The following is a 22764-nucleotide window of genomic DNA, read 5'->3' on the forward strand; positions in this document are numbered from 1 at the left end:
ACATTGTTCCCTGTAGTTATTTGATATAATTAAAAGATAAAAACAGTAGGACACCATTATATATTAATTGATCAGATCAGTTGCTTAACAAGGAGTCCAGATAATTACTGGGTTAGTTCCTCGTCGTTTCACCTTCATTTCTATCCTCCTTCCTCAATTAAACTAAACAAAAATTACAAAATTCATTAAGTAAAAATCAAAATCAAAACTAAAAATGTAAAATGTGAGAAATAGGGTTGACGAGCAGAGCGCCAGCTGAGCCGGCTAAGAAGCCGAGTTTCCCGCTTCCCCCTAACCCAGAAACCAACACGCGCAGTTGCACGTGCAAGGACACCACACCACAGTCACACACACACGATTCCGTAAAACCCCCAAGTAAAAAAATAAATTAAATAATAAAAAATAGAAATAAAATAAAATTGCAAAAAAACGACAAGCAGTAGGGCTCGTGTATATAACCGAGTCGCCTTCTCCTTCCCAAACACGCCGTCCCACTCTCTCACTCCCACACTCCCCACTCCTCTCTCTCTCTCTCTCTTAACTCTCCCACCTTCTTCTTCATCAAAACCTCTCTCAACTGTACCTACCCTCATAACCAGAGAGAAAATTCGCATTCTTCAACCATTAAAATCTCACACCCCAAAAGCGCGTGAGCGATCGAGTGATATCAAACTCATTAGTAGTACTACTCAATACACTCTGGGGTCTCTTACGGAAACGAATCATCAACGGCATAAAGTTGTGTGTTGCTGTCGGAGTTAATGGAGCTAAGTAAGGTGACGCTGGAGATCTTCACGAAGCTGGAGCAGCAATGGCTCTCTCACTGCGAGGCCTCCAAGAAGACACGCATTCTCAGCATTGACGGCGGAGGAACCACCGCCATTGTCGCCGGTGAAGCCCTCATCCATCTCGAGGACCAGATCCGCCTCAAGACCGGCGATCCCCACGCTCAAATCGTCGATTTCTTCGACCTTGTTGCCGGGACCGGCGTCGGAGCTGTACTCGCCGCCATGCTCGTGGCCGACGACGGCTCCGGGAGGCCTCTTTACACTGCTAGAGCTGCTGTGAACTCGGTGGCTGAGAACAGCTCGAAGCTGTTCAACGCTAAGGCGGTGGGAGTCTTCCGCCGTGGCCGGAGATACTCCGGCGGAAGCATGGACAAGGCTCTGACGGAGCTGCTGACGAGGGACGACGGGAAGGTCTTGACGCTGAAGGACACGTGTAAGCCTCTCCTGGTTCCTTGCTACGACCTGAAGAGCTCGGCGCCGTTCGTCTTCTCCCGCGCCGACGCTTCCGAGTCGTCGAGTTTCGACTTCGAGCTCCACCAAGTCTGCCGCGCCACTTCAGCGACGCCGGGGCTGTTCAAACCGTTCGACCTGAGGTCGGTGGACGGGAAGACGTCGTGCTCGGCCGTGGACGGAGGGCTGGTGATGAACAACCCGACGGCAGCGGCTGTGACGCACGCGCTGAACAACAAGCGCGACTTCCCCTCCGTCAACGGCGTGGAGGACTTGCTCGTTTTATCCTTGGGGAACGGCCCCTTGAGCGGGCGTAAGCCCCGCCGTAACGGTGAATGCTCTCCCTCTTCCGTCGTTGACATTGTGCTTGACGGCGTCTCCGAGACCGTTGACCAGATGGTGGGAAATGCCTTCTGTTGGAACCGTACGGACTACGTTAGAATTCAGGTAACGGGTTTCTCCGTTTATAGATTTTGTTTTTGGAAAACGGAGTTTGGGATTTATTTTATTATGATTTATTTTCAGGCCTTTGGATTGGGGCCGAGATCGGAGCAAGGGGAGGTGGTGAGGGAGAGAGCGGTGGAGACGTTACCGTTTGGCGGGAAGCGGTTACTGACGGAGACAAACGGAGAGAGAATCGAGGGTTTCGTGCAGCGACTCGTTGCGTGTGGGAGGAGCAGTTTGCCACCTAGTCCGTGCAAGAATTCCGCCGTTAGCCAACTCGCTAACGGCCGTTAGTTAATTAGCAATGGGAGTTGTAATTTGTAGGTTTTGGGAAGTTTTGTAATTTTGTAAAACCAAGCTCAAGATTCCTGGTTAGCAGCTAATAATAACTCCACCACCTGTTCAGTTCTACCGGAATTTCTAATGACCTAACTAATCGGTGCCGTTGATCTTTACATTTGCTTCTTGATTAAGAGTTTAATTTTGGTAACGAGTTGAACATGTTATTATTGCCTAAATGGTTGATGTTCATGTTCATCTTGCAAATTCCAAGTCATGTGTGACTGTGACTATCTGCTGTTATAGATACAAACCATTTTGTGATATCATGCAAGAAGTACCAAATTTCACAAAACTTTCACCATCCATATCCTCCTTTGCTACTTGTATTTTATCGTTTTACAGATACTACCAATAGTAACGCAACCAACGAGAAAATGCTCAAATGTGTCTGGACATGCATTAGGATAGCAGGGTGATGATGTCGATCGATATCCAATATTCCTTTGTTCTTAACTTCTTATTGCCCAAGCTTTCTCGACCATATTATCATGTGTATGTGAATATATAATAGACCATTTATGTGAAGGGTTTAGAGGATGCACGGGTAAAATACTAGTTTTGATTAATTCAATGTAGCTCTCGGAGTTTACTTGTAATTTTCTATTTTTATAATAGAAACCATTACATTTTTTTTTTGGCAATAGAACCCATTACAGAACTTACCGTGAATGTGTTATGTTGGAATTATGGGATTCATAGTGAGACTTTCTAGACTTTATATAGTTTATAAATTTCCTATAAAAGAAAAAACTAGTTGTGAATGTATCGAAAGTGTACGAAGTATGGAACATATAGAAGTGATGGAACCCTTCAACTTTTGACAGGATGTAAAACAAGAAGTACCTCGTCTACACTCCTCGTTCTCGTGAGTGGTTACTAGCAAACCTATCACTGAGACTGAAACGCAAGTAGCTGAGATGAAGCACGAATCATGAACTACCCTGGTAACCCACCACGTCGTGTGTTTCAATTCTTCAATACATAGCATTAACCATGCAGCCATAGCTTCATCACTTTTAGCCACTCACCATTCATGGTACTTTCAGAAACGATGATGCACGTAGCCATAGCAAGAAGCTGGCTAGGGCTATTGATAGTAAACTCCGCAAACCTTTCTACAAAACCCAGCTACCGAAGCTAACATGCAGTAATAGATCCAATACGTTTTTAGGTGAGAAAGATCCACTTCGGTACCTAACTCCGTATAATAAGTACTTTACACTTTCTGGGCGGATCTTTGTTATATCGCCCTCCACTTCTGTTAGGTAAGTTTGGTGCAGTAATTAATAAACACCTTACTCATTGTTTGGCTTCAGAACAGCAAACTCTGCTAGCTCGTAAATTTCTTCTGCTTCTTTTCTGGGCTGCTGTCATTTTCTTTCGTCTTCCTTCTTGGCTCGTTGCATATAGTATACTTCACAGACGATAATGTCAACCAACAAGACAAGGTCTGCGGCCGATTAACGTTAAGTAAATTTCTTAGATTAGACAACCTGTGTTGATGGGGACTCCCCGTGAGCATCATTCAGGAAACTATGAAATATCGGAATCCTATGGATTTCAGTGACTGTGGTTTTTTGTGGCTGAAGGGGGATCTCGTGATCTAATTTTTTAGAAATGGATTTTTGTGGCCAAATAACTAATTCTTCTTCTCTGTACAAATTTCACAGGCCGGGATTTATTCCTTACACCATGAAAACAAGCCTGGTTTTTTGCCTGTTAATTTTCTACTGCGTCCTAGTGTATGTTGTTTATGACAATTTGCAGGCTGCATGTGTCTGTTTCGACTAGCCAAAATTTTTACTGTCCTACTCAGTACCACAATGCTGCTTGCAAGTTCGGAATCGGACCTATAAGAGAAATATATGAGCTGTCGAAATCCCCACAACGTGGTTTTGCAGTTTTCCTATATTTGGTTATGGATCTGTTGCAGTACTGCTCAGTGATTCTGTACGTGATTGATATACTGGATCATTCGGAGAGCTTAATGCATAAGATCGATTATAGATACACGTACGGCCATACAATAAGACGTTCCATGCCACACAAGACCAACTGAATGATGGTAAAAGATGATCGATCTTGAAGTTCAGCTTCTACTTTCTTCCAAATTCACTGCGAATAGAGTCTAGACATTACCAGATTTCTGTGACTAGAGATGAGAAGCACAATTAAGTTATAAACACAAATAGATCTTAACTATAAAGTCCATAATTAGCTGCGAAAAAAATATAGATGGCTGGCGGCTTCAAATGTAAGAAGCTAAGCTAATGGGGTGGCTCCAAAGTGAGTCTAATTATACGTGCTAAGCAAGCAGTATATGTACCGATGTGTAAGTGAAGAAACAACCTGAGGCCGACAAGTTTTGGAAGCAGTGAGTCAAATCCCAGGGTGATCTTTTAGCGTTTGCCCTACCCCAGATTGATTAATACAAAAAACCCTCTTTTAATTTGTTTCTTTTGTTTTGTTGGATGATTGTTAATCTGTTTCTTGTGTACCAAACAATTCGAGTTTAAAGAATCCACACGATACGTGGCTCAAAGCTCTTCGGTTCTCGTTTTCTAATTATGCAGGACAAGAACCATGGACAATTTGGTAGGTTGTTTACTATTTTTTCACAAAGTTTTTGGTACTATAATCATGTTAATCCCTCCTCTACCAAGTTGCAGTTTTATATGATTAGGCAACCCGGCCACTTAATCATGGAAGCAAAGTTAATCACGTACTGTAGGAAAACCCAGACATGCTTTTACCTTCTTCTTCTTGGCTCCATCACATAGGATGCCATAAAATTGGATAATAATATTATTGCATCATATTTTGTGCTCTTATTAAGCCTCTGACTTTATATCCTTTCCGATCATTTTCTTTTCATTCACAGACTTATTAATTATACTAAACCATGAGATCGACTCTCTTTGTTTGTAATAGCCAGTTAATTAACTTATATAATTCGTGAATGGTGCGGTAAAAATCACATATGAAACCTCACTCTACTGTGATAAAATTCATGACCATATTTCCAAAGCTTCGTGTGGAAGAACAAACTATATGTTTCCAAGATAATAATTGCTAATAGAGGATCAAGTAAATTCAGTTAATTATTTGATACTTCCCAAGAAAGCTAACCAAATTTTATTCCCCAGCAGAAACTGTGCAAGTCACATGAAATTACTCCTGCTACTGTCACCTTGTTTAAAGACATTTAGATAGATATATATGATATAGATTCTGACCCATCACTCATCTACTGCGTATGATTCTAGCTATCTGTTTTCACTTTTGATCTGATGGTGGTTATTAAAAATATTACAGATTCTTGTAGTAGGATCTTCTTTCTAGTTCTTACTTATAGGCTTTTTTCTTCTTAATTTATGTACGTTAATGGTTTCATATCATTCGAGGGAGGAGATAGCTAGAAAAAAAGAAGTAGATATTTGCTTCTTTTGGTAAAGCTTTTAGTAAAGCAGATTCTAGCTCGGCTATTTACATTTAATAAAGTTCCATCATGTACTTAAATATATATATATATATATATATATATGTTTCTTAATTTTTTTAGTTAGTGTGTAATATACAAGAGGCTAATTAATTCATTCTCAAACAAAAAAAAAGAAAGAAGAGAAATATTATGCATGATTTCATTTAGGAGTTTAGGTCTATCCCCATCTGCTGCAAAGTATGAGAATTAAGATGGGTACTCTTACAAAGTGTGTCTTGAAGTTGTTGGTTTGTTCATATAAATTCATTCCATGATTTGCGTCACTATTATATTACACGTACTCAATTAAGATAGGAGTGACTAATGAACAAAGAGGAAAAATAGCATAGCAGAGTGGGGATGGGGAAGTTGTGTATATGTAGTTTGGTAGGCAATCTTATTCAATAGACAAACATGATGTCCATTTGATTAAGACCTAAGATACTAACAGAGAGTGTAACAAGATTGTTACTTTTTATTAGTGAATAACCCGTTTGATTAAGACGCAAGTTATACTCTTGAAAGGAATCATGTCCATTTCCATCAAACCAAGCATTGAGATTGAGATCATCTAGTAATAATTAATCTCCACCTACTTTTGAGGCTTGTTTTGCTAGCTATTCTCTGATAATCATCAGCTTAACTCGAAGCTAGTCGAAACAAACACGATATTAGCTAATAATTAAGCTCTATCGTCCCCAAATCCAGACCCGTACCTGAATAGAGTCTTAAAAGTCGATGGACTCAGGGCTCGGAGCCTTAAAAGGCCAAAAATTTTATTTTCTCTTTGTGTGATCACATTAGTTTAGTTAAAAACAATAAAAAATAATTAAGATTATCCAATTAGGGTGGTGTTTAATAAAGGTGCTTAAGAGCTAAACGGTAGGTGTACTAGGAATGTGTTGGCTTATGCTTTGGGTAGTGTAGGATTGAGGATTATGTGAAACGATGTTTTCTGACGACCCCTCTAGGGTGGGTCGTTTTTATACTGCTTGTTTGCTCATTATTGAATTGTATGACATTTTGATAAAAATAAAAATAAAATTACAAAAGAGAAAAATTAATATAAAATCTTACCCTTATATTACTATTATTAGTTACTATTTTAGAAAAAATGAGTAGCCTAAATAAGAGATTTGTTATAGTAATAAGATTTTTAATATAAATAGGAATTCTAATGTTTTTTTGTGGTTAGATTTTGAGTTTATTGCTTTAGTTCGTGAAAATTTTTGTGTTTTTTAAATAGAGAAAATAAAATTGAATGAATACTATACTTTGAGGGCCTAAATTTGAAAGTTCGACTCAGGTCTAGAAATCTCATGTCCGGGCCTGCCCAAACCCTCCCCACTCACCCACCCACAAGAAACGCTTAGTCAACAAAACATTTGATGTTCTGTATCTTCCTTCTTCTTTTTTTCGATAATATGTAATACTTGTCTCTTGAAATTTGATCAAGTGTACATTATCTATAAAAATAAATTCTTAGGTACGTAGGGCAAACACCCAATCCATGTGGTACGCCGGATTATTTTGCTTTTGGTTTTTGCAAGTCGAGCTCATGAATTTCATTTACAAAAAGACAACGTACTATTATTGTCATTTGACCAAATGATACCAGACGCACTTATCTGCATATATATATATATAAGTTTCGTGATTACGCTTAAAATTGAATTATATCTAGATTATATATTTTTATCGAGTAATAAACATTTGGATGCTTTATTAAAATTAACAACAACATTCGGATGCAAAGAGTAGATTTTTTCATTTAATTCTATGATTTCTATCTGTCATATACATATATATATATATATATATATTTATATTTGTAAAAGTACCAAAGCATGTACGTCTTCCTGTACTAGCAATTGATATAGTTGAAACCAAATAGGGCTCCACACCAAATATAAACCCTTTTAGTCGGTGAGAAGATTCATTACAAGAATCGAACATGTCCATAGCTCTCTCTGCGACTCATCCGATGGGTTTCTATCTCAGCAATCCATCTAATACCCCAGGGGGGTAAAAGGACAGGGAAATCAATACGAATGATCCTTTTCATTCTGGCCTTACCTCTTCAATTTTGACCTACCACCAGATCGACTCGCAATAACTAGCAAATATACTCAACTAGTTCTTGAATAATTGAGTTCGATTATGCATGCATGTATGTTTTAAGCTCCAGCATTGTACTGTGTAATTACAAATGTCGATGGCTTTAAGTGTAGCTACTGTGAATATCATAGTTCTGGAAATGGGTACGCGTGAAACCGTGGAAGTACACACAGTGAATAAGTGAATTCCAGAATCTGTCTTCTTGGCTTCTTAATCGTTAGGTAGTAATTCCTTTTTTGAAGGAAAAGTATTGATGTCGCTCAACGAATTCATTTAAGCTAGTGATGAACCAAACCAGCTAGAATTTATATGCCTCTGAATCATAAGTATATATGTCTGTTTGTTGAAGGAAATTTAACGAGAATCATAAATTACAACATAAGATTCTCAAACCCTAGCTAACAAAAGCATACCACATCTGTTGTGGCTAACATTACGAGCAAAAGTCTCTGGGTTCCAAACCCAAAGAATTCTCGATTTAAAACCCTAACGATATCTCTCGGTTGTGATTTCATTACGCATTTTCCCCTTGTTTTTCATCCTGCAATGTTTCAAGCATTTTCATCTTACTCATGAAATAATCTTACATACCATATAAGATACAAGCTCTTTCATCATGTACTTAGCTGTTAGACCACAGCAAGCTAGATCACACCACGCCCATTGCTCTATGTTTCCAGATCTCGGTACACGTGTGCTTGTATATATACATATATGTATAGATATATGCATCTTCTTCTCGGACCCTCGATCGGAACTATATATGCTATCGAATAGATTGTGATAAGATCCTGTCTCTGCTTGGTTTGTATATATATGTGTAACTAGTTACGATCCATACCTTTCTCATTTCCAATACGCCGTTTGTCTTCTTCATCCTACACACTGCAATATCACCATGCTTCTGCAGTACTCTCCGGTCTCTATTATTGATCGTTTTTCATATGGTCACATTAATATATGTATGGATTAATTAACAGTGACTACTCATTGTAAAGAATATTTACTTGCACTTAGTCCAATCAAAGTGGTTGTGAATCTTTAACTAGCTATATATAGAGACAAAGAAACTTGTCAATGTATGTCAAATCCAAAGAAAGTAGCGATGCAGACATGGGCATTTCAGACCTCAAATACATATGTCGGAATATCTTTCTGCAAACTCTAACTAAAATCCACAAAAATGTCCATGATTAGTTGTATTGATAATTATTTGGTCAGGACTTTTGTTTCCTTTTGCCTGTGGGCACGTATATTATATTTCCCGTTAAAAAGAGGATATTATATATGTTATGATTTTCATCAGTTCATGTCACGAGATTCCACACAAGTATGCACAACAAAAAACTTTAAATATAAGTGAAATCGCCAAGAGAAACATAAAAAACAAAGAAATGCGAGTGAAGAAGAACGTTTTGCTTCGTTCCAACAAAATTGTCGTCATTATCTTTTTTCAGGTTAGGGTTTCGATGAATTCTTCTATTTGTTGATGTTGCAAAATGTATAACTTCCACTGCTGAATTCCATGCTAATTTTGGATCATGATGCATGAGTCGAGGCTTTCAAGAAAAAAAAAGAAAGAAAGAAATTGAGAGTTTTCAGTTTTCATTCTATCTCCAATCGGGTGACTGCAGATTGATAATGAAATCCACTCCATCTCATTCAAACTTTCTCTTTTCCTTTGTATATTTCGTTATCATATACAACAGTACGGCCAAATTAAACACCGTTGTGTCAACCAATTCCCGTAATGCATGGTAAAGACGTAAAGTTGCTTCAACCAACCTAGTCCAATTATTCGTCCTCACGGGTCACACCAATAATACAATAACATTTGAGAATTGAGATGCAGTCAAACCATTGATGTACATAAGTTTAATTAACTATATTATTAACTAACTACCCCGGCCGGTACATTTAGAGATTTAGTCAACGGTGGAGGACTGTATATACGACTTCCCGTGAAGCATGCTGGCTAGCTCACTCCAAGGATCTGATCTGATTTGGATTCGGACGACAGATATATCAGAGATGAAAATGCAGCATATTTCTAGCTATTTCTATTATATGCTTAATTATCAGGGGTTTAGTAGCTTAGGGTTTAGCTCTAACACTACGTGGTATATATGCATGTGGCACGTGGCGACTTGCTATTATATTTGGTCTGCATGGTCGCCTGGGTTAATTGGACCTCGTTGTTTCTGGGATTCTTCTTGTTGATTTTTTTTATAATTTCACCTGCCATTATTATCAAATTATTATTAGGGCCCCGAGTTGATCTAGATGAGATTGACTTGTTTGTCATTTGGAGATAGCTAGTCAGATCAGAAACGACGACAAAAGCCTCGAGTTCTGAGCAGTCGCAGTACGTAAAATATGAGAGAATAAGGTCGCGAATGCGCTGGCTGGTACTGCATGTATAAGGGAATCTGAAGGCCATGAGGGAGGGCCGGAGAAGAAGAGATCGAGCTCTTATCATATTCATCATATGTGTGTGTTGATGGAGTAGTCTCTCATCGGAACCACACGTACGCGAACCTTCTTCACTAGTGTTTGTTTAGAGAGAGGGGGAGGGAGGGAGGGAGGGAGGGAGGGAGATCAGTAGTGAGAGAGGTTTTGCTGCACCGACAGACCATAGGTACGCATCAGCTGGGAGCTAGCACTGCCAGTACAAGACGTACTACTACTGCTAAGCTACAATGTGCTTTGTTTTTATATCCTCGAGGAGTTTCATCTCCTAGTGGATTGGGAGATGTACTAGGATCTTCAAGGATACGCTTACTGTGATTTGAGATATGACTAATCAAACGAGTATTCTGGTTTTGATATTTCTTGGAGATTAATTTGTCGATGTGAACATGAAAAATCCACACGTACATATATTGCACATACATTATTCTTATTATTATTATTATTATTATTATTATTTGTACCGTTGTACATGCTTGGCCGTTAAAATAGGTGACAGTGAAAATGTGTAGTCGATCTAAAGTCTCAGTCTGATGTGCACTACAAAAAATTAGGGTACGTACCGTTACCGTACCAATGATATGATCATAAATTTATTGAGAAAATGGCGTCGGGACTAACCACAAAGCAATCAAGTGTAAGTTAGTTTCTATCGAGTTAACTAGCTAGCTAATTTCTTAAAATAAAAAGATTATAAATAATTCCATCTCTAGTCACTAACTGATCAAGTGAATTATGCTCAATCACCATTAAATTTCTATCTAATAGTTGAAAACAAGACAATTATACTTACACATTATTCTTCCCACCAATTTATTTATCTCTGAGGATGGTTGAGCATAAAATTTTTAATCAGTTAGTGACTAGGTTAACATGGTTGCGGGTTACTCGCTCTTATTGGGAAATGGTCTTTAGCTGGCCCAACATCGGTTCAGTTAGAACCTTTACGGGGAAGTCCTAATACTCAATCAAGCCCAAATCCAGGTTGCCGAAACACTACTCAGGCCCAGCCCATTTATTAAATGGTGGAGCGCCCTTTTGAAACGGAGATAAATTTCACCCTCCAAAATTCTAACCGGGAAATCAAAATTGGGCGGGAAACTGAAATTCACCCCATCATAAAAATACGACCCTCCTCATTTCAACGCCCACACATTCCCAAACACTCATTTTTATTCCCAAATTACCCCTGGTCCCCCACCTAATCCTCCATGGACCGCCGAAGCGTCACCACCCGACGCCGCAGCCTGAAGCGGAAGCTGGAAGAGGATTTCGTAGAAGAAACCCTAGAAAACGAGCCGGATCGTAAATCTCCGGCTGTCGATCCACAAGATCCGCTTCTTGAGATTCGCGCCCACGTCAACGTTCTCGAGTCCAGCCTCTCCGCCTCCGACGCCGACCGCGCCGCCGCCAAGGACGCTGCCCGGGCCATCGTCGATCTCGCCAAGGAAGGTAATTCATTTCTTTCTTGAATTTGTCTCTTCATTTCTGGACTGTGATTCGATCGATTTTGATTGTGATTGAATTGGGGGTTAGGGTTTTTGATGTTTGGGTAATTTGGTTGTAGAGGAAAATCTGAAAGACATAGTGGATTGCGGAGCGGTTCCGGCTCTGGTTAAACATCTACGGCCGCCGGAGAGAGGCGGAAGCCAGTGTTCGATTCCGCTCGAGCATGAGGTTGAGAAAGAATGTGCTTTCGCGCTTAATCTCATCGCCGTTAAGGTAATTGGTTTGCTCCTGTCTCTTTCTCATTTTCGACATTTTCAGATTTTGAGTGGTCAAACTTGGTTTTGATTAGGATTTATGATGATGATTAGTTTCTATAGTTGAAGTATTTTGATCATAAAACTTTGCGGTTTTTGGCGATTTAGATGTTTATCTATTTGTATATTATTCTTTTTCCCTTTTTTGGTTTAATCTCGAAGGTTATTAATTGTACATTTTTATGTGTATGTTGATGTTATGAAGCCGGAGTATCAACATCTCGTAGTTGATGCTGGAGGTTTGTCGCCTCTTATTGATCTGTTAAAGCTGCACAAGCGTTGTCGTGGCTCCAATGGGGCTGTTGATGGTGTTATCAGGAGAGCTGCTGACGCAATCTGTAGCATTTCTCATGAGAATAGCAACATTAAAAACCTTGTCAGGTTTGGTGGTTTTCTGCTTTTCTGAGTGTGATGCTAGTTCTTCTTGTCATATGTTTCTTATATATTTGCACTTTCAGGACTGAAGGTGGTATCCCTCCTCTTGTGGAGTTGCTTAACTTCTTTGATACAAAGGTACAGAGGGCAGCTGCAGGGGCCCTGAAGATCCTAGCATTCAAAAATGACGAAAACAAAAACCAGGTAGCTAAGTTTGCTAGTTAAGTGGTATACTTCATTTGAGGCATATTTTGTATTGTAGCTGATATGAATTGTACAATTTCAGATTGTAGAGTGCAATGCTTTGCCTAACCTGGTACTTATGCTGCGATCTGAGATTGCAACTATGACTTATGAAGCAGTACGTTATTATATATATCTAATGTTTCCTTTCTCATATTCTTTGTTTTTTTTTTTTACCTACACCATTCTGAAAGCACCAGCTGAATTTTTTAATTTTTTATGGATATCAGGTTGGTGTAATCGGTAATCTTGTCCACTCTTCCCCGAGCATCAAGAAACTTGTTCTCTTTGCTGGTGCTTTACAACCTGTTATTGATTTACTGAGGTAATGGTGCATTTCATATGTGGTTAGTTTTTAAAATTTACTTGAATCATGTCGCTGTCTTTAGCTCATACGTAAAGCTGTTAGATATTGATATCTCTAATTTTTATTAATCTGTTCACAGCTCACCTTGTTTGGAAAGCCAAAGAGAAGCTGCTCTATTACTTGGTCAGTTTGCTACAGCTGATTCAGATTGCAAGGTAGAATGAAATTTCCTTTTGGTTAAATCTTATTTTCACCCTCATTCTCTTTATATATATATATATTATTTTTTTTTTTTTTTTGCTTATGGTATGACAATGTGTTGATGCAGGCACACATTGTTCAAAGGGGTGCAGTACAACCATTAATTAAGATGCTTCAGTCACCTGATTCACAGGTCAGGGAGATGTCGGCTTTTGCAATTGGGAGATTGGCACAGGTTATTATCTCAGACTTGTTATCCAATTCTATAAGCAGTCACATAAAGTTTAACTTATCATGCAAGAGACTGGTTGCCATTGTTAATTTTTTTTTTGTAAAATGTATTTAGTATACACAAATGGGAATCCTCATGAGACTATGATACTCATTTGTGCTTATAAGGGGGTCGCCCTTTGTTTTGTTGAAGTATCTTTGTAATGCAAGGAGTATATATCATGAATAAAAATCTTGTTGGACAGACCAGTTTCTTTATTAAACCATCACTGGGATGTTTACTGGTTTCCTTAATTGGGTAAATGATTGTTATAACAGGACACACATAACCAAGCTGGCATTGCTCATAGTGGTGGTATAAAGCCTCTACTCAAGTTACTTGATTCGAAAAATGAATCTCTTCAACACAATGCTGCATTTGCTCTATATGGTCTTGCAGATAATGAGGTAAAGTTTGTTTCATGATGAATATCAGTTTGTTGTGCAGTTGTCTGTATCATCATTATCTCGTGTAAATAGTGGGGCTAAGTTTGAAACTTTTGTAGGACAATATTGCAGATCTTATCAAACTTGGAATTGTTCAGAAATTTCAAGATGGAGAATTCCTTGTTCAAGTACTAATTTCCCTTCTGTTTTAAAACCTTCATGTAGTTTTCTATGACTTAATTTGTTGCCCTAACATGTTGAATTTGTGGTCCTTGCAGCGAACCAAGGATTGTGTTGAAAAGACACTGAAAAGATTAGAGGGGAAGATTTGTGGACGAGTGAGTTTTATCACAATGCACTTTTGTTTTCTTTTGGCCGTTTTAATTGCTTTTGCTCTTGTTACTGGAGACATTCATGTATTCCAATACCTTAGTTCGTTTCTTTTGGCAGGTATTGAACAATCTGTTATATCTGATGCGGGTTGCTGAGAAGGATGTTCAAAGTCGAGTGGCTTTGGCTTTTGCTCATCTTTGTAAGGCTGGTGATCGTCAAGTCATTTTCATTGAACACAAAGGTAGGTATTTTATATAAATGTCAGGATTCCCCTTCATTAGGTAGTGTTAAGATTCTAAAATAACAAAGGGAGGGCTTTCTGTGACAGTGAGTAAAGATGACAATTTAACATGGTATCTCCTGTTCAAACTTTCAACTTTCAGCTGTTAGTCAAGCGTGAGCTAAATAGCAAATATTAGATAGATCATTCATGACATGCATCATTGTTGTTTGCTTAGCTTCTCTGTGTGTATTCTCCCTGTTTGTTTGTTTGTTAGTACTCCACCTAACAAAATTTGTTAAATAAAAAATTATTGGATTCCAAGATTAAGGATTTGCCATGAAATCTCTTGCAGGATTGGAGTTGCTGTTGGGGCTTCTCGAGTCTAAAAACCTGAAGCAGCAACATGATGGTTCTTTGGCCTTGCATGAATTGGCTACAAAAGCTACTCCACTCTCTCATGTAGATGCAGTTCCTCCAGCACCAAACTCACAGGTATTCACAGTATGCTTTAGTTATTTAACTGGTTTAATGAAAATTCAATTAATTTTTGTTGATAGTAATCTTTGGTATGTTTACTGATCAGATTCACTGCTTGCTTTGACTGTTAAGTGCCTGAGCATTGAGCATAGAGTGTTGTTTCATCTGATATATATTTTCTGTCCCTTCGCTCCCTTGAGAATGTTATTTTCTTCAGGGGTTTTAAACGTCTGATAATATACTGTTTTCAATTTATTGTTGTCTCTTGTAAGCCTTTGAGTCAGGATGGCCCAGAGTATGGTTAGTTGATGACTGTTAGGGCTGTATATTAGAATTAAGTGATACGTAGCATTGATTAGGATCTCGGACTTTCTGATGTAATTTTTGTGTTCTATTTTCAGGTGTATTTGGGTGAGCAATATGTAAACAATCCGACGCTTTCTGATATCACATTTTTAGTTGACGGTGGGGATTGTTCTTGTTCTTACCCTTTTATTTGCTTTAGTCACTTTTGTTGTTCAAACTATATTAACGGTAATTTTATTTTTTCTGAGATCAGGTAAACAGTTTTTTGCACACAGAATTTGTCTTCTTGCTTCTTCAGAAGCATTCCGAGCCATGTTTGATGGTGGTTACAGGGTAAGAATTGATTGAGTGATTAGCTTTTTAGCAGTTTATACAAAGTTAACATTTACTGAATCCAAACCTCTTCTCCCACATTTCTCTTTGGAATGGTAATAAGAAATGCAACAGTAATAAGCTCCTTAAATTGGTCACCACCCATTACTTGTTTTGCCACTTTGGCCTATCCACTTGTAAACTGGCTAAGCGTAAAAAGAATGGAGGAAGAAATGGCTCATAGAGTATAAATTCTTTCTGTCTTTGTTTGTTTTTGTTTTTTGTGGTTTAATTAACAAAGTGAAACAACGTGTTGCAGGAGAGAGATGCCAAGGATGTAGAGATTCCAAATATTAGATGGGACGTTTTTGAACTGATGATGAGGTAGGACTTTTACTTTACCCCTGGTAAATGTTGAATGAACCATCTTGATCATTGTGATCTTATTACTGCTCTTAGATTCATATACACGGGATCAGTTGATGTCGATTTGGAAATTGCTCATGATCTCCTCAAAGCTGCTGACCAGTATCTTCTGGAAGGTCTTAAGCGTCAATGTGAACATGCCATTGCTCAGGTGGGCAAGCTATTTTCAATTAGTTTTGTGAATACTCTTCTGCTTGGTTATGTTTTGTCTGATCACCGGCTATTTGTCTCTCCTAAAGGACATCTGTGTGGAAAACGTATCTCTCATGTTTGAGTTATCAGAGGCCTATAATGCCATGTCGTTGATGCAAGCATGCATTCTGTTTGTATTAGAGCAGTTTGATAAGTTGAGCAAGAAACCCTGGTAAGTAGTAGATCTCTTTCCTCAGGTGCCGAGCAGTTTCCCTTTCCTTGCTATCTCTTTTCAAATCTGTGCCCAGCATTACACTAAAATGAACTCTTGTGACAAATTTACTCAGGTATCATCCGCTAATGAAACGAATCATTCCGGAGATCCGCAGATTTTTCACTGAAGCACTTACAAGGCCTAACCAGGGTAGCGTGTCACAGGATAAACTTGCCTAGTTCAAGCTGCAGAGTATGGATTTTGACAATCAAGATGAATTAGAAAATGTATAGAAAGTTGTAGGTTATATTTGCAAACAGAAGCGTTCTGTTCTGTTTGGTTTTGATGTTCAGGACTATTTAGTTCAGTCAATGTAATTGTGTGTAAAACATGAACATGATCCCTTTTAGTGCGATTCGTCCTCCAAATTTTAGCTTTATGCTCAATTTTAACGATCGAGAAGTCTTTCTGCTTATGTGAAAATAAGCAAATATAAACAGTGGTTTCTGAAGCCCCCACGAAAATGCTAATGCCATGGCTTCTTAAACTCTTATTGTGTCCAGAAATTAGAACAAGATCACAAGATTATCAACTTTTGGGCATTATTAACATATCGAAACCAATTAAAGAATTCATTATCATACACTTGGTTCTTGACTTCTTGGATTTGCATTATTTGATGTGTCGGAAAAACCCTAAACTCTGCAGGTTTTTTTGTTTTTACTGAAAAACCCCTAACTGTAAAAAGTTAAAAGCTTTAGCGAGAGACATGTCGTTTGCTCATTTTTCGTTAAAGTCCCCAAGTGATTATTATCCAAACCAAAAGAGCTTCACTAGTGAATTCTAATGGCCATGGCTGTTCAAGTAGCAAGTCTCTGGCAACCAAGTTCTTCCACAACCCCAACTCACTTGAACCTTCTTCATTCCTTTGGAAGCAAATCAAAGCCACCATCTTCATCTTCATCAGCTCTCTCCGCTACTTCTTCTCTCTCATCCCCAGCTCCCACTATTCAGGTAACAGTCAATGAATTGCCAAAAGGGCTTTGCTTTATGGACTCTCTGTAACATTTATGGTGGAATTTTTTCTGGGTTTTGTTTGTTGTGGATTTGTGTCTAAAGATTGAAGCTTTTTGTAGATTGTTGGTGGGAGAAATCCGACTTGGTATGAAAACGGAAATGCCAACGATGCTTTTGAAGATGATTGGTATGATTTGGATACTGACCTCTATCACTGGACTAAGGCACTCCGTCCTGTTCAGGTACCCATCATTAAAATTTTAAGAATTGAGGGAAGTTATGTTGTTTTCAATGCAATACCAATGTGCTTATTTGGTTCATGCTTAATCGGGCAGTGGTATCCTGGTCATATTGCCAAAACTGAGAAAGAACTCAAAACTCAACTCAAGTTAATGGATGTAGTGATTGAGGTTCGAGATGCGAGAATTCCATTGTCCACTAGTCATCCACAGGTTAGAGATTTTTGTGATTGGTGCTAGTATTTGTCAGATAATTTGCTTCAGAAGCATTGGAATTTTGTTAATGTTTCAAGTTGTACTATTGAAAACCACATTCAGGATTAAGAATTGAGAGTACAAGTTGTTTCTCATAACTTCTGTTTTGGGTTTTGAATGGATAGATGGATTTATGGCTTGGTAATAGGAGAAGAATTTTGGTGTTGAATAGAGAAGACATGATATCCACGGCAGACCGGAATGCTTGGGCGACCCATTTTGCAAGGGAAGGGACGAAAGTTGTCTTTGCAAATGGCAAACTTGGAATGGTACCATAAGATACTCTCTCAGCTTTCCATAACTTAGAAATATCAGAGCAGAATATGATTACTTAAATGTGGCAAGTACAGGGCGCTATGAAGCTTGGGCGGTTAGCTAAAGCATTAGCAGCAGATGTAAATGTCAGACGCAGAGCCAAAGGACTTCTTCCTCGAGCGGTGAGTTCCTTGTACATACTTTCCTGACTACATGTTCAGATGTGATTCTATCAAGTAATGATCGTAATCAACTATCTGATAACATACATGTCATGTTATCTGGTACGGGGAAATTTTGTCTATGAAGTAATCGAACTTCGTGAATTCGTCTGGAGTTTTGTAGAGTTATTTATGTAAACTTTAGGAGGCTGACAATTGTCTAAAGTATGCTATGTACGTATACATATACAAATACGGTACATGGGGTGATGTAATCGTTTTGCAATCCACAAGTTTACTCATAGTGATCAATCGACTGTTGTTATGGTTGTTAAGAACTCCTTTCTGCAAACAGGTACGAGCTGGGATTGTTGGATATCCAAATGTTGGCAAATCGTCTTTGATTAACCGTTTGCTGACAAGACGAATGTGTCCAGCAGCTCCAAGACCTGGAGTTACAAGAGAACTGAAGTATAAATTTCTTCTTTGATTACTCAGTCATCTATAAGATGCAATTTCCACATTAAATATGAACTTGTGAAGTTGGTGAAATTTGATTGTGATGTTTAATCCTTATATGGCTTTGTTGTATTGTCGAAGGTGGGTTCATTTCGGGAAAGATCTTGAATTGCTAGATTCTCCTGGTATACTCCCAATGCGGATAAGTGATCAAACAGCAGCAATAAAGCTTGCTATTTGTGATGATATTGGAGAGAGATCCTATGGTGTTGCTGATATTGCATCAATTCTTGTCCAGATGTTAGCAAGGCTTCCATCAGTAGGTATATATCATGTCTTTTCAGAGAGAGATAAACTATTGTTAGTGTTGTCAGCATTATTCTCTAGCTGACTATTGCTTGGGCTCCAGGCACAGAAACTCTTAACAAACGCTACAAGATGGATGCGGATGGTTACTGTGGTAAAACGTATGAATCACCTTATCTTGGCTTCTTGAATGTTGTTGAAAGCATGCAGTTCTGTCAAATTCTTCTAATCATTGCTAATTTTCTAAATTGCAGATATGTTCAGAAGCTTGCAGTTCACTTGTTCAATGGGGATACACATCAAGCCGCATTTCGTATTCTGACGGATTTTCGAAAAGGGAGGTTTGGTTGGATCGCGCTGGAGAGGCCTCCCAGATGATATTATTGAGACCTGGACACCTGGTGGTAGACCAAGACAGGACTGGTCAAGCTTTCATCCGTTGTCTCACTCTTTGAATATCCAAAGATTCCGAATGCCAACATAGATATATACATGGATTAAGAATTCTCCATGAACTTGAAACCTCAGCAGGAGCTGTGAAAAGTTTGATAGTCAATATCCTGAAGGAACTTGAGCTTTGTATAGCTTAATAATGTTCACTGAGGAGACGACCGACGTAACTTTTATAGTGAATCTGGGAGATAATCTTCTCAGGCAATGGTGATCTGTAACATAACATGTTTGTATTCAACACTAGGATTCTCACAATATCAAGTTCTGTAAATTAAAGATACAAGTTTCTGTTTGTAGGGTATGCAGCGTTGTAATATCTAACTAGCAAGATAAGAGTTCGCAAACTAACAATGAGCAGTACCTCCAACCAAGAACAATGGAAGACTCACTGCTCACTCTTCCTTCACCATGAAGTTTAAGTGTTGAACAACCTGTTCTTACAGGCTTTGAGAAAAAGTAAAAGAGAAACTTTACTCTGCACAAAATGAAATGAGATACCTAAAAAATGGTTCACTTAAGTGCTTTCGTGGCACACACACTAAACAATCAAATTTCTTTCTAACTAAATCGCAATTCAGAAAAATCATGTAATCATGCGCTGGGAGGAGGCTATGACAATCTCATCCTCCTTGATACCACAAGCTTGGATCGAACGTTCAATCTGGTGTACTGCAGCTTCCTTTTCTAGATGAGAACAATATTTCTTGAATGTGTCTATACTAACTTGAAGTCTGAAGTCTATAGAAAACAAAAACTTCATCTCCAACCTATTCAACTCTGCTGTGCTGACTCCTCCCACTTTGGCATAGTATGCATTGTTGAAGAAACTGCACAACAATGTTCAATATCAGAAGCTTGTTGCAATTCCAAAGGCATCAGAAATCACAGTACATAAAATCAAACTCCAATCTCCGGTATGAAACTGTGAGTATGTCATAGGTAACCACAATTGAAGCACATAGTTTCTATTGATCAAGGCCCAAGACATTTCTACTTTGTGTCCTAGAACGGTCCTATTATAAATAAGTAAGATTGATATGACAACTCAAGTCTACATAATCAGATCAAATATATACAACCATGAGATTAGTACTTACGCATCATCAATAAATTTCGCTGCTAGCATCACACTTGTGATTAGAAGCCGGTGAACATTGAAAGAAGTCAAATGCACTTGGGTTGACTGAAGATATCTATCCACATAGATCTTGGCAACAACAAAGCAAGAAGGGCTACAGCCAGAGTACTTGAAAACGCGATCAATGTACTGTCGAATGCTCAAAGGGGGTGCTCTCAAACCATGAAATATTGTTACTTCCTTGATTTCTGTTGCCTCCATATGCATCTCATTGCTCTGAACGGATCTCTCAAGAAGTGATGAGAGCGGTGACAGAACCCGGGGAGGAATCTTTGTAGCTACTTTCCCTGATTGCTTAAGCCCCAAAGAGAAGTAAACATCTGTTCCCACATTCTCGTTGTCAAGTCCCAAAGAACCCATAATATTCAAGCTGCAATTAAAATCAAAGACATAAATTGGATTAATCAGTCTGATTCTTGTATTCTGATGCATAATTGATGTTCTATCATTCCAGGTATGACAAAATACTCAAATTTGGACTCCAATTCATTTTGGCACACAATTTCAATAACTGGGAAGCAAAAACAATTATTGCCTTCTTGGGTAGGATTAAAATCAGCTGCATTAAATATACTGAACTAATAAAAATGAAGCAATCAAGAAACAGATATTGGGTAGTGGAGAATCAAACACGCCCAGAACAGAAAATCAAGAAATCAAACAAACCAAGACTAACCCACATCATATTCCAGCAAGAAATCCAAAAAGGTCCAAACTTTTCCATCAAATCCCAACCCAGAACACGCAAGATCCAACCTTTACACCCAAAATCAACAAAAGCAAACAATGCCACAGCAACTGCACAAAACACAAACTTACAAAAAAGAGTATAAGACAACTTACAGAGATTGAGCTTATCTCTATTCCCCTTTTACATGAAAATGAGCTCGGAGCAATGCTATGTCATGTTTCGAGAGAATTAAAGGAAGACCCTTTTGGTTTCTTGCTCTCTATTCACTCTGGCTTCACATGGGAGATCTGGCTTTCTTTATTAGCAATGCCACAATTGGAGATGAATATAGTCAGTCACTCCTTCTCTTTCTCTTTCTCTGTCAGCTTGAGAATAAAAGAAGGTGTCGGTTGTGTGCTCCAAGCCTCCAATCCATTTTTTAATTGGTGGGCAAAACCTTCTTATTTCTTTGCCTTTCTAGGTGGTTGAGTGGGACCTCAATGACTCCATTTTTTTTTTTTCTATATTTACACCGCAAATGAAGGAAGGGAGAATGACTGTGAGTCTGTGACTGTATGAGATCTGAGGATTAGATTTCCATCTATGCATTTGGATTTTGGATACATATAGGTTCTTCTTCTTCCTAATTTGTTATGGTAAAATCATTTTGGAATCCAAATTAGCCATTCTGTCGGATTATGATTAATAACTTGAATTCGAGTTTCTCCAAAATGCAACGATTGCGATATATCATATATTAGTCCATTTAAATAAATGTTTGATTTTCTGATAGTTACTTAAGTATGATACTAAAGTGAGCGGTGTTACTTTTACTTACATCTAGCAATTGTTTGTTAGATAGTTTTTAATATGAGTTTCTTTCTATAATTTTATGTAACGATGTGTTGTTTTCAGATTAGGATTTGCACCATTAAGGAGTAGAGTGTTCACATGATCAATGATTTACCAAGAGATTATGGTCAGTCACCATTAGATTTATATAATTCTCTCTATTATTGAATTTAACTCTAATGGTGACTGATCATAAATCTTTTGGTTAGTCACTAATTAGGTAAATATGACTGCACCATTAAAATCAATACAAAATTAAACCATTTAACATCATACGTTAATATATCAATCGTGGATTATTTATTTGTTTCTCTTTTCAATAATACCAAAAGATAGGACACCTAATGAGTGGGTGACTTGTGAAGATAATGATTGGGCACCAGAATGCATGGACAAAATATCAGTAAGCATTGGGAAGTTGTGGATCTTGATTAATCCTCCATTCTTATATCAGATTCTAACTACTTTAGACAAAATATCAGTGCTATACTGCTATTATACATGTGTAGTCTGACTGGATTTCCTTCCAGGTATGCGAAGAGAGAGTCGAATTTATGACTTTCTACTTAAAAAAAAAACCAGATTATTTACTTACAAAAATCAGATTTACGTCGCTATAACCCTAGATCATGAACATTCATGATCTTTAATGTATAGATTTGAACACACATGCAAGTAAAACCGTTAAATGTGAAGAGTAGCCAAGCTGAAATTTGAGGTTGGTAGAGGAGTGAGGGGACAAGTGAACCTCCAAGTTTAATTTATATGAAATTTTATGGATTAGTCGATGTTACTAAATTCATGTCCAAACTGTGTATACGAATCAATGGTATTTGAGAAATGGGACAATGCCAGATTACAGCTGGGAAGAGTTGTCGGTAGCAAGCGACAGTGTTGG

General features: G+C 38.2%; 4 protein-coding genes across 5 annotated transcripts; 3 read left to right on the forward strand and 1 right to left on the reverse strand.

Moving 5' to 3' along the window:
- Positions 1 to 495: 495 nt before the first annotated feature.
- Positions 496 to 2093, forward strand: LOC101313664 (patatin group A-3-like). Of its 2 annotated transcripts, none has more exons than XM_004290602.1 (2): positions 496 to 1685; positions 1764 to 2093. In XM_004290602.1, the coding sequence occupies exons 1-2, from the start codon at positions 762 to 764 to the stop codon at positions 1974 to 1976; spliced, it is 1137 nt and encodes a 378-aa protein (XP_004290650.1). In that variant the 5' UTR covers positions 496 to 761; the 3' UTR covers positions 1977 to 2093. The 2 variants fall into 2 exon arrangements, with proteins under 2 accessions (XP_004290650.1, XP_004290649.1); XM_004290601.1 differs by having other exon boundaries at positions 496 to 1700; positions 1764 to 1976.
- Positions 2094 to 11246: 9153 nt separating this feature from the next.
- Positions 11247 to 16490, forward strand: LOC101314146 (ARM REPEAT PROTEIN INTERACTING WITH ABF2-like). Its single transcript, XM_004290603.1, has 19 exons — positions 11247 to 11544; positions 11660 to 11814; positions 12061 to 12236; positions 12314 to 12434; positions 12517 to 12591; positions 12704 to 12798; positions 12920 to 12995; positions 13109 to 13216; positions 13531 to 13659; positions 13758 to 13826; positions 13917 to 13976; positions 14089 to 14212; positions 14547 to 14686; positions 15073 to 15136; positions 15231 to 15310; positions 15609 to 15673; positions 15749 to 15866; positions 15955 to 16079; positions 16195 to 16490. The coding sequence occupies exons 1-19, from the start codon at positions 11304 to 11306 to the stop codon at positions 16298 to 16300; spliced, it is 2127 nt and encodes a 708-aa protein (XP_004290651.1). The 5' UTR covers positions 11247 to 11303; the 3' UTR covers positions 16301 to 16490.
- Positions 16491 to 16912: 422 nt separating this feature from the next.
- Positions 16913 to 19507, forward strand: LOC101314426 (ribosome biogenesis GTPase A-like). The gene is made up of 9 exons (XM_004290604.1): positions 16913 to 17075; positions 17198 to 17320; positions 17414 to 17530; positions 17698 to 17841; positions 17923 to 18009; positions 18344 to 18459; positions 18589 to 18770; positions 18857 to 18914; positions 19008 to 19507. The coding sequence occupies exons 1-9, from the start codon at positions 16914 to 16916 to the stop codon at positions 19129 to 19131; spliced, it is 1113 nt and encodes a 370-aa protein (XP_004290652.1). The 5' UTR covers position 16913; the 3' UTR covers positions 19132 to 19507.
- Positions 19501 to 21439, reverse strand: LOC101314715 (cyclin-P3-1-like). Its single transcript, XM_004290605.1, has 3 exons — positions 21188 to 21439; positions 20304 to 20714; positions 19501 to 20033 (listed from the first exon to the last, which is right to left on the reverse strand). Exons 2-3 carry the CDS (start codon positions 20702 to 20704, stop codon positions 19790 to 19792), a joined length of 645 nt encoding a protein of 214 aa, XP_004290653.1. The 5' UTR covers positions 20705 to 20714; positions 21188 to 21439; the 3' UTR covers positions 19501 to 19789.
- Positions 21440 to 22764: the final 1325 nt, after the last annotated feature.

Source organism: Fragaria vesca, linkage group LG2 (genome assembly GCF_000184155.1).
Source record: "Fragaria vesca subsp. vesca linkage group LG2, FraVesHawaii_1.0, whole genome shotgun sequence".
In the NCBI taxonomy this organism is placed as follows: domain Eukaryota; kingdom Viridiplantae; phylum Streptophyta; class Magnoliopsida; order Rosales; family Rosaceae; genus Fragaria; species Fragaria vesca.

Excerpts from the sequence above, each read along its gene's own strand:
- LOC101314146 (XM_004290603.1), top strand. The coding sequence starts at position 11,304 with ATGGACCGCCGAAGCGTCACCACCCGACGCCGCAGCCTGAAGCGGAAG. Across the intron at positions 13,827-13,916 it reads ATGGAGAATTCCTTGTTCAA|CGAACCAAGGATTGTGTTGA; the intron begins GTACTAATTTCC and ends TGGTCCTTGCAG. Across the intron at positions 15,867-15,954 it reads GTGAACATGCCATTGCTCAG|GACATCTGTGTGGAAAACGT; the intron begins GTGGGCAAGCTA and ends TCTCTCCTAAAG.
- LOC101314715 (XM_004290605.1), bottom strand. The coding sequence starts at position 20,704 with ATGGGTTCTTTGGGACTTGACAACGAGAATGTGGGAACAGATGTTTAC. Across the intron at positions 20,034-20,303 it reads GCGAAATTTATTGATGATGC|TTTCTTCAACAATGCATACT; the intron begins GTAAGTACTAAT and ends ATTGTTGTGCAG.
- LOC101313664 (XM_004290601.1), top strand. The coding sequence starts at position 762 with ATGGAGCTAAGTAAGGTGACGCTGGAGATCTTCACGAAGCTGGAGCAG. Across the intron at positions 1,701-1,763 it reads TTCAGGTAACGGGTTTCTCC|GCCTTTGGATTGGGGCCGAG; the intron begins GTTTATAGATTT and ends ATTTATTTTCAG.
- LOC101314426 (XM_004290604.1), top strand. The coding sequence starts at position 16,914 with ATGGCTGTTCAAGTAGCAAGTCTCTGGCAACCAAGTTCTTCCACAACC. Across the intron at positions 17,531-17,697 it reads TGTCCACTAGTCATCCACAG|ATGGATTTATGGCTTGGTAA; the intron begins GTTAGAGATTTT and ends TTGAATGGATAG. Across the intron at positions 18,915-19,007 it reads GATGGTTACTGTGGTAAAAC|ATATGTTCAGAAGCTTGCAG; the intron begins GTATGAATCACC and ends TCTAAATTGCAG.